We start from the raw sequence: 11,365 nt of genomic DNA, 5'->3' as shown, positions 1-11,365 counted from the left end.
TTACTAACATGTTTGTTTAGTGAATCTGGCTTCCCCATTAACTTTGCTTATCAGGAGGTCACAAAAGAGGATCACCCCAGGACACCGCAACTATCACAAATATGAGTCAGTTGCCAAACATCTACATTTTGATCCCATGACCTTAGGGATGCTGCAATGGCCATAGGTGTGAAAAATGGTTGTAAAATGGTCACTTTTCAGTGCTGTTGCAACTGAACGGTCACTAAATGAACTTGTAAGTCGAGGACTACCTATATATGCAATAAATGAAATAGAACATTTGTAAACTTAAATGTGTTTCTTGACACAAAAGGCTTTTGTTTAAATTGGGCCAAGAGTAATTGGACACACAGGATAGAGAAGTACTCACCTGGAATGTTCTGTTTGCACTAATTTTGGGAGATGAAGCCAAGGTGACTTCCCCATTCATCAGTCACCAAAACATGCATTCAATTTAGAAGAACTTAGAACCAGAAAATACAAATGTGCTGTTTTTTCTAAATAAAATAGCCATAGCAAACTAATGCTATCAAACTGGAGATGGAGTTGGGCCAGTCACATACTATTCAGCACATGATGAGGGTACACCTTGTGTTGCATTCTCACTACATACCAGTGTTCCCATTGTTACGAATCCAAATAGGTGTAATGACCCTGCTATTGTTGTTCTTTAACTGCTCAATCCTTTGTTACAACAGCTTTGGAGTATATAAAACCAGAAGAAAGAAAATATAAATATTACAGCATTAAACTACTCAAGCATCGGGCTAGAAACCAGGAGACCACGAGTTCTAGTCCTGTTAAGACACAAAACCAGCTGGGTGACTTTGAACCGGTCGTTCATGACCCTAGGAAGTAGGCAATGGCAAACCACTTCTGAAATCTCACAAGTGAACTGGTTGAGTTCCCCAAACTTTCTGGCTTTGTGGACCAGCGGGAGGGGGGAGGGGATGGTTGTGCACATGCATGTAGCTCCATTTGCACGAGCGACAAGCATGTGTGCCTGCTGCTTGAGCAAATGGAACACACACTTGCCCACTGTTGATGCAAGTGGGGAATGTGTGCGCACTCGCCCACCACTTCTGAGGCCTGGTTCGGAAGAGCTCAAGACCCGGAGGTGGTCCAGGGGTTGGGGACCTCTGCTCTAGGATTTGTCCAGGCAGTCGCCAGAAGTCAGGACTGACCAAGATAGCACCACCACAAAAGAAAAAGCCCCCCAAATCAGAGGGGCTAGACATAACTATTCAAAATCTGGAGAATACATGCTTGAGAAGGACCTTGGAGATTAGCCTCGTCTTTGGAAACGGGATACAAAGATTTGGAAAAAGGAACGATGTTAAACATTTACAGTAATTTGAAAAACCAGTGATGTCATGAGTAAAATGGAGGAGAAAGTAGCTGGAATTGAACCCATCCATCCAACTCGCTTCAATCATTGCAATAGTGGCAAGGCAGCACATAAAGCATTTGTACCTTCTCACACCTCCAGATAATGTATAGGTCATGGGAGCCCAGAGGCTTCAGGAAAGGTATGAAACAGATTCAACAGATCCAATAAGGGATGTCCTGAATTCTGTGAAATGAAAAAAAAAAAAAAGGAAAGCTAGATACTGCATGCTGCCTTAAGCTACTGTCTAGAGGAACAAAGATGGCCTGTGAAGAAAAGTTTATTTGATAGCTGGTATCTTTTAAGGAGATCTTAAAAAATTCTTTTTGATGATGTGTTTAAAATTCTTTATGCATGGAAAGTTTTCAGTTACCCATATTCAGTGGTACTCATTCAACTGTATTCCAGCTCACTTTTCCCTTAGAATCTTATCCTGATTATTCCTTAAAATGCTAATTTGCAAATATTCTTATTTTCAGTGATACGAAATGTAAGCGTGCATTTGCATTCAACTATTTTATACATAATTCCAGGTTTTCTTATGAAGACAGGTGGATGTTTACTGATGAAACAAGTGTGATTTCATCTGAATGGACTTGCCTTGGGAGCACTCCACACCTGGAACCCTAGTAATAATCACTGCCTAAATTCCAATTCAAGAGACCTATTTATTCTCTATTCCTAACAGTGAAAACTCAGGAAGGAGCACAGAACAGTCTTGGGTTTTGCGCCTTGCTGAGCATGGGGATTGTTCAGAAGAAGGTCGAAATAGGCCTGCAATTGATAAACGAAATGTCCCTTCCGATGTTAAGCAACAATATATAACCCATAAACGATCCAACGTCGCTTAGTTACGCCTCTGCCTCAGATGTCCAGGGTGCGTTTCGGTTTTGCACCTTCAAGGCAAAATGGTGGATCGGAGATAAACCGAGGGAGGGAAAAATGAAACGGCGAGATCCTCCTCCCAGTGTGGTCACATCCAAGCTTGCCTTGACGCGCCCTCTTTTGACCAACCATATAAAACGGCCGGAAAGGCCACCAAGCGGTAGCTCAGCGTTCCACCTTCCTTCTCAATATCTGATTGGCTGCAGGGGGAATTCGCCCTTAAGGTCTATCGGCAGCCGCTTCGCTCGGGATCTTTTCCTCTCCCGGCGCCGGAAGGTGGATCTTCAAACAAGGCTGCGACTTCAAGGCTTACGGCCCAGGGCGCTACAGCCGGGGGAGATGAGTGAACTTCGGGCTCTAACTAAGGCCGAAGCGCAGAGCCTCGGACCACCCGACTGGAAGCACGCTTGTCATGCCCTTTTATACGCGCCCAACCCCAGCCGGCTTTTTGGCAAGATCCCGTTGCGTTTCGCAGTGTTGGTGAGGATTGATTTTAGCCAACTGGGGGTGGGGGGAGAATCTCCTGAGTAGGGAAAGAAAAAGAAAAGAGCGTATCAGGAACGTTAGGAATTGATGCTTACCTCTAATGGGCTACTTGTTCCAGGCAGAGACCCTTAAAAAAATCAGTAAACTATTGATAAAATCTGTTCCAGGTATATTAATGCTCTGAAGATGGATACTTGATCTGAATAAGTTGTGAGAAAATATAGAAAATCTGGAATGGGATGGACACTTTTTACTAGAATGTATTTTTACTAGTGAGTGTCATACACCTGTATTGCTAACATCTGGGATGCAGATATCAGAATGATGAGAAGATGGTAGCAACCAGTTGAGCCTTTCTACATTTCTTTGTTTCCATCTAGTGGTTGATCTGATTTTTGTAGCTATAGTACAGGTAGACCTCGACTAACAGCTACAACTGAAACCCCAAATTCCTGTTGCTAAGTGAGTCAGTTGTTAAGTGAGTTTTTCCCCATTTTACGACAGTTTTTCTTGCCAGAGTTGTTAAGTGAATCCCTGCAGGTGTTACATTAGTAACATGGTTGCTAAGTGAATCTGGCTTTCCCATTGATTTTGCTTGTCAGAAGGTTCCAAAAGGTGATCACATAACCCTGGGACACTGCAACCATCATAAATATGAACCAGTTTTCAAGTGTCTGAATTTTGATCATGTGACAATGGGGATGCTGCAATGTTCAAAAGTGTGAAAAGCAGTCATAAGTCACTTTTTTCAGTGCCGTTGTAATTTTGAATGGTCACTAATTGAACTGTTGTAAGTTGAGGACTACATGTACTGAGAGGACGCTAGGTGGTGTGACATCTTTACAAACTCTAGCCTCTATCTTAACAGTCCAGCCCTGCCTAGTCTATTCAGGTATCTTCATCATCATTTTCGCCATTGTCTATCCACTGTAGGATGAAGCCCTCTTCCGCATGTTTCAACCAATACAACAGTCCTGAGCTTTCTTTTGCTAATTGGGTCTGCAATACTTGCTGATGTCGTTGATCCATCTTGTTCTAATTCTCTTTCATGGATGCTTTTTATCAAGAGGGATCCATTCTATGACTGTCCGGATCCACCTGCCATCACTTGTTTTTGTTATTTGACCAGCCCATTTCCATTTCAATTCTTTTACTCTCTTGATGATATGGTATACTTTGGTTTGTTCTCTAATCCATGGGCAGGTCTTTCTCTCTTGTCTTGAATGCTGAGCATGTATCTTTCCATGGCTCTTTGCACCACTCATAGCTTTTGTATTGGTTGTGAGGTTAGGGTCCATGTTTCACTGGCATATATTAGAGCAGGTAGCACACACTGATCAAAAACTTTTCAGGTATATTAATTAGCATTTATGTTGCCTTTTCCAAAGTTTAGAACAATTCTTTCATGGACATTGTTTGGCTGTAATTATCACCTCAAGAGTAAGGTAAAGCAAGGATACCTCTATATGTTGCTGAAAGGAGGCAGAGGTACAAAGGGGTAGAACCCCAGAGCCACATGGACCTTCCAGAGGTTTCCAAATAGTATGTTATACTCTAATGTGATTGAAAGTGAACATTGTCAAATATAGGGAATGTATGTTATCATACATTCTGTAATTTATTTGTTACTTTTCATTAAAATTAAGCTCAGTTTGGTTTTATCTTAATTTTGCCCAGTTCTTAAGAGTGTCCTTTTCAGTGGTCAAACATCTACTTGGCCAGAAAAAGGTTGCACAGTCCTGACCAAGGAAGTTCCTGGCGAAAGTGGTGTTGTAGTGCAAGATTTCTGGCATAGCCTAATTCATACTCACCTTAATTTTTAGTTCAAGAAGAGTAGTGCAGTTTAACAGTTTGGGGTTATGGAAAGAGGAGAACCATATCACTCCATGGTAGCCAGAACTCAGAAGTCTGGTAGCACCTTTTCAGATTGAGACATTTTATTTTAAAAAGGGATAACACTTCTGAAGTATGGAGTTAGTGAGTCTCTGGACCTCTTGGGCATGTTTGTTGTATAATATCTTTTGCAAAGGGCTCACAATAAGTGCGTGTACTGTTAGGGGAAGACACCTCTTTTATCGCTCCATATAGCCAGTACAATTGTTCCAAAATCCTTAGAAATATTTGGAGTTAAATATGTTAATTCAGCTTCAGAAACACACACTCTGTGTGTGTGTTTGTGCATATACAGAATATAAATATATGTGTAAATGTATCTAATGCCAAGGACTATATTTTTGATGTAGATATTTGGCTAAATTTGGTCACATCTAAATCTTGTATCTTGAAAATGTGGTTGTAGTGGGGATGCAACTTTCATGTTTTTACCAGGAAAATACAGAAGGTGTCCCTGGATGGAGAAGAAGTGAACAAATAAGTCAGATAGTGCTTATTTGGAGGCCTTGCCACCCGCATATAAGGAGGCTCTGTATTGATTGAGTGATGAAACTGCCAATCAAAGCAAGACAATGCAGGCTGCTTCCTCCAGCTCCATATATTTTGGAGGGAGAAACTGAAGTACAATATTTGTACTCTTTAAAAACCCAAGTGGGTTTTGAAAGGTAGGGACAGAATAATGGTCCTGGAAGTTCCAGTCTTGAAAAATGTTCATTTGTCAGACTAACAAGTAGGAGACGAAAGAAAAGAAGACTTATAAGCAACCTGTCTTGCAACAATTCTGTTTGGCAGCCTATAGATATGGTGTAATAGTACTTATAATCTTAAATAGCCATTTATTTAATAAAAGTCACTTCAATTCCTTCTTTAAATTTTAACAAATTGATTGCACAGCTCTGTCTTCTCTACATTTTGCCTTACTTCCTTAGAAATCCAACAAAAGAAATAGATGAGGAAAAACCAAAGTATTCCTAAACCAGAAAAGTACAGTATTTAATGGTGACAATGACAAATGGGTCCTTTAGAGCAGCGGTCGCCAACCGGTGGGCCGCGAGAAATTTTTGGTGGGCCACAGAGAAATCTCCCAAAGCAATTAATCCAGGCTGCACAGAAACACAAGGCTGCACCACCCACATGGCCTGCAGGAAAGCTCCCGCCTACTCACTCCTTACCCGGTAAACTTGCCTGCTAAATTGCTATTTTTCCTTTTTCTGACCATCTGTTCTGCTGTGCTGGGAGATTTAGATTAACTAGGAAGCAGAAAATCGATTTCTTGCTTTCTAGCTAGTCTTTAGATCTTCGGCTCTGCTTCCCTTAGGACTGAAGGTTTGCTTGCAAGCAAATTCAGTGCAGACTCACGGCAAGCAAATTTGAGAGACTGAGCTAGCCAATGGCAGATAGATAGATCACTGAATGATTCTGTGAGCAACTCAATCTCCCTGCTTTGCCTGATTTTGGGTAAAAATTGCTTTTTTTATAAAAAAAAATCAATATTTACAAACATGGTGTGTTGTGAGTTAATTTTATGAGTTTGCGTACAAGCAAAATTTATGTGACAGATTGAGCTAGCCAATGGAAGATAGATAGATTTCTGAATGAATCTGTGATTCTGTGTGTAACTCAATCTGCCTGCCTGCTTTGCCTGATTTTGAGTAAAAGTTGCTCTTTTTTATAAAAAAAAATTCAATATTTATATAAATATTTATAATATTTACATACAAGCCATGCCCAGCCAGTCACATGACCACCAAGCCACACCCACAAATTAGGCCACACCCATAGAACCGATTAGTGGCCCTTGGGATCTAAAATTATGAGTTTGGTGGTCCCTGAGGTCCAAAAGGTTGGCGACCCCTGCTTTAGAGTAGGCATTCTTAAACTTAACCATGCATTCCTTTGAGAATCTGATGAAATCTATGAATCTTTTTTCAGAAAAACGTATGTAAAGCAGTTACACTTATTTAGAGGTCAAGGAAAATAAAATTGAATTTCTTTTTTATTCAAGTTCAAAAAGTCCCAGAAATCACAAAGTTAAAACCCCCTGTTTCTGAGCTCCCCCAGAGGTAGGGAGATTTCATCTTATAAAGATACAAGAAAGGATACAGGGAGAAGGATAGACTAGAGCCAAACAAAAGGACCCCTACATCTGTAGTCTTCAGGGTGAGTGCATAGAACCCCTCAGTCTGATTCTCTTCTTTTCTCTCCCAGATGCAGATGAGGTTTGATGGTCGGCTGGGATTTCCAGGTGGGTTTGTGGATCCCCGGGATATTTCCTTGGAAGAGGGACTAAATCGAGAACTGTGTGAAGAGTTGGGCTCTGGGGCTGCCTCCCTCCACCTGGCTGAGAAGGACTACTTGAGCTCCCATGCTTCTGAGCAGCCACAGAGAGTGGTGATGCATTTCTATGCCAAGCAGCTTAGCTTGGAAGAGTTCCGAATGATAGAGGAAGGGGCTGTTCAGGCAAAAGACCATGGATTTGAGGTGCGTTTAAGGGGCAAGGCAGAGGAAGTGGGAAATTAAGAGAGTTGTTGGGAGCCAGTATAAAAACAATTGCTCCCAGACAATTGCCCTCTGGGCAAAGTTGACAATGTCTTATTTTTCTTGACTAATAATAATCCCACTCATTTTTTAGTTTTTTTAACACAATATTCTGGTGATACTAAACGGGGGTGGGGGTGTATAAGAAGGAAGCTGAATAGTATTCTGTAAGCCCACTCTGAACATTGGGACCTTTGCTAAGATTTTATCAAGTCTTGTTCAAATGCCTGTGAACATATTTTGGTAGGTGTATCAACTAAAACATTTAGAACAAAAAAAAAATGAAGTGGAAATTGAACGTCAGTATTAGACATTGAGCATTTTCAAAGCTTTGCAGCTTTGCGGTAAACCCACACATTGTGAAGTTGGGATTTCTTGAGTGAGGTGGTGGTGGGGACAGCAGAAAGAGGACAAGTTTCCCTAAGAGTTTATTTTAACCTGATTTTCTACCCTCTAATGGTTCAGGTGATGGGTCTCATCCGCGTTCCCCTCTATATTCTGCGTGATGGTGTTGGGGGCCTCCCAATGTTCCTCAGCAATACTTTTATTGGCAATGCCCGGGAGCAGCTCATTCATGCCTTGGACACTCTCCAACTCATGCCAGCAGAACAACTTCAAAAGGCTGTCAGGATCGCTCAAAAGAGACATTGAGCCTCGTTGATTTTGGCTGCTGCCTTTTCACCCTGATGGCCTTTGGGATGTAATCCTGAAAGAATTTTAGACTTTAGGAACAGGCAGCAGCACGAAGAAACTTAGATATGGTCCTTGCTCCAGTCTTCTACCCACCGTTGTTGCTGATGTTGCTGAATAGTTTGGTGCAAGGGTTGGTAGTCTGAATATGGATTCCAATGATCAGGTTGTTGCGTATTTAAAATATGTTGATTGTATCTCTCTTGCCTAGCCGTAAGTAGAAAGAATTGAAGGACTGAAGTCATTTTGACTACTCTTTATAACAAAATGCATTCCTCCTTCCTACATCCTGCTTGTAGGCATAAGATTTCTTCTAATCAAACAACACCTTCACAAATCTGACTTTTGACCTACCTCATCTTCTGTTTTCCAACATTTACTCTCAATGTGTTTTGTTATTCAGAGCATTCTGAACTTCATGGAAGTTGTATTACATTCTCTGCAAAAGCCAACTGCACATATCTATTGATTGATAATTACTTCATTATTTCATTGTCAGATTTCCTTTATTTTTTTTTATCAGTACTTAAAGAATGGTTGTGACACTTTTGTGTGACTCTCGACTATACATTTTTTTATTAGCTTATAAAGAAATGGCAAGTCACCACTGGAAATACGTTTTCTGTTTCATTCTCCTTCTCTTTTCCAATTCTTTGGGATATACTGATATATGGTAGATGTGGAAATTAGGAAAAGTAGAAGTGTGCTATCATCCAAATTATTGTACTGTCTACATTATTATAAAGGTAGTCCTTGAATTATGACCACAATTGAACCCAACATTTCTGTTGCTAAGCAAAACAGTTAACTTTGCCCCATTTTGCAACTTTTCCTGCCATGGTTAAATGAATTATTTCAGTTGTTAAGTTAGTAACAGTTAAATTAGTAACAGTTAAGTTAGTTAAGTGAATCTGGCTCTGCCTGTCAAAAGATCGCAAAAGGTGATCACATGACCTCGGGACATTACAACCGTCATAAATATATGCCAATTAAATGTCCTAATTTCGATCACGTGACTACAGGGATGCTGCAATGATCATAAGTGGAAAAACTTTCGTAAGTCACTTTTTTCAGTGCCACTGTGACTTTGAATGGCTACTAAATGAATGGCTGTAAATCGAGGACTATCTGTATTCAGATTAGGAATGCAATTTATTGCTTGGAAACAGTGATAGTGTTCAGATTTCAAGGCCTAGGCATGAATGAGCGAGGGAGGGTGATTTGGTCACTCTGCTGAGTTCAGCGTTCCATTAAGGATCAGAGGGGCAAAGGAACTTGGGAAGTGGAAGTGCTGTTTATATCCTGCATGTACCATCTAATCAGTGGAACATAGACAGCTGTATCTTGGCTTTCAAAGTAGCCTTTAGACTAGAAATCCTATTTCATGCAGAACAGTATCAGCTGCTTGGAGGTAAAACTGGGCTTGAGAGCTGAGGTGCTTGGTGGTTATGGTATTGGATTAGGAGCAAAGATAATTCCCTCAACACTGTTCAACTATTACAAAGTCTGCACTACTATTACTGTTAATCTTCTCATCACTCTTTATCACCCATCCCCTCCCACTTGTGACTGTATGACTGTAACTTTGTCCCTTGTATCCTTACGATTTATATTAACTGTTTCCTAGTATGATTTGATTGCTTATTGTACCCTATGACTATCACTAAGTGTTCTACCTTACGATTCTTGACTCTTGACAAATGTATCTTTTCTTTTATGTACACTGAGAGCATTTGCACCAAGACAAATTCCTTGTGTATCCAATCACACTTGGCCAATAAAGAATTCTATTCTGTTCTATTCTATTCTGTTCTGTTCTGTTCTGTTCTGTTCTATTCTATTACCAGTTTCTAGTCCACCTTCAACCTCTGGTGGTTTAGGGCCAGTCACTTTTCTCCCAGCTTGACCTACTTCACAAGGTAGTTGGGAAATCTGAGAGTAGAGAATGCTGTTAATGTCACCAAAATCCAGACTGAAAGATGGGATACAAGTCAAATAAATACAATTCAAAATGGCTAAATCCTAAAAAAACAGAAGGCACTGCATGAAGCAGGGTATGAAGATAGTTAAAGCAATGATAATTTGCAGAGAGATGGTGAGGAATAACGAATGGTGTTAGCAGATATCAAATATAACTATCTCATCTTATGCTTTTTAAGTTCTTTTGCTTACTGTTTCTTAGTTATTTTCTTTGCTTTACATATTATTACTGAACCACAAGAGAGAACAGTGTGGTGCAGTTATGCATGTATGTATTTGGAAAAATCTTCAAACCAGGATGGGAGTATATGAGAGGAGATATTCTGCTCAGAGGCCAGCATTTTTATCTGCTATGATGAGTGGAAAGAGTAAATGAAACAATTAATGATACTGCATGTTAGTCTAATATTGCATAGAAGTTGTGACTTCTTTACAATTTATGCAAGATTTTTCTTTTTAAAGAAAAAGGACAGCTTCAAAATGTCGCATTCTCTTTGCAGCCTAAAGCACCAGGTACAAGTACGTGTGATGGGTGGCTGTATAAATTAAATGAATGAATAAATCTTCAGTTATCCCAGTCTTGAAGACACATGATCTTGATGGGTTTGGATGCAGGATGCACCTCCACTGGCAATGAATTGGCTCTTTTCTACAATGGCTTCTGTCCTGTGCAATCATGTCATAGTAAATCATGCCTTCAACCCATCTAATCCTGCATTCTGTGTTACATGGTGGCTGGCTGGGTGCACTTGAGAGGCTCACAAGCTTGGACTGGAAATTCCCTTCCATTGTTGATTCCAACAGCCAGTGTTGATGGGTGGTGGCTGCGATTTAGGATTTGATAAACAACCTGCAATATTAGTAGTTATTGGTTCTCCATATGAACCTGTCCCCCTTTAGAACCATCAAAACTGACCGCCATTACCATAACTGCCAGCTGTGAATTCACTGGTTTCACTGTACGATAGACCTTCAGCCAGTCTTCAACCTATCTGCATCTAGTTTCGGTGACATTATCAGAGAAGGGAGGGGGGGAACCTACTTCGTCCCCATATTATACGCATCGTGCATGATTTTCTGTTGTGTTTGTTTAACCTTCATTCCAAGCTAAAAAACTAAGTTTTCCTTGAAGAGGAACTGCTCTAGCCTTCTAATCATAACCTCTGTAATGTATTTTTAAAGTGGGATAATCGAAAGTATCCACATTATTCCCCAATACAATTTCACCATAGAGCCACATGACAGAATTGTTACATTGGTAGTTCTAATTAATGCTGATTATTGCAGGCATAGAATTAGCCATTTTAGCAACTACAGATTAGACTGGCATTTCATTGAGCAGCCCAGCATGATGCCAAAATCGCTTCATTTTCTTCTCCAACTTAGATCTTATCAGGGAATAACTGAGGCTTGGAATTTTGGTATGTAAAGGCCACGCTTTAAGCATATTTCATCATTCCTTTTTTTTTTAAAGGAGTCTTTTTAAAAAATACATTTTTCTTTCAT

At 40.3% G+C, this 11,365-nt stretch overlaps 1 protein-coding gene across 1 annotated transcript; it reads left to right on the top strand.

Annotated features, from left to right (window-relative positions):
* The first annotated feature begins 2,475 nt into the window (after positions 1-2,475).
* NUDT16 (nudix hydrolase 16) lies at positions 2,476-10,436 on the top strand. Its single transcript, XM_026711504.2, has 3 exons — positions 2,476-2,752; positions 6,860-7,132; positions 7,655-10,436. The coding sequence occupies exons 1-3, from the start codon at positions 2,612-2,614 to the stop codon at positions 7,838-7,840; spliced, it is 600 nt and encodes a 199-aa protein (XP_026567289.1). The 5' UTR covers positions 2,476-2,611; the 3' UTR covers positions 7,841-10,436.
* Positions 10,437-11,365: the final 929 nt, after the last annotated feature.

The sequence above is a fragment of the Pseudonaja textilis genome, chromosome 2 (genome assembly GCF_049901715.1).
Source record: "Pseudonaja textilis isolate UNSWEBS1 chromosome 2, rPseTex1.2, whole genome shotgun sequence".
Lineage (NCBI taxonomy): Eukaryota > Metazoa > Chordata > Lepidosauria > Squamata > Elapidae > Pseudonaja > Pseudonaja textilis.
This window is presented reverse-complemented; position numbering and strand designations above follow the sequence as displayed.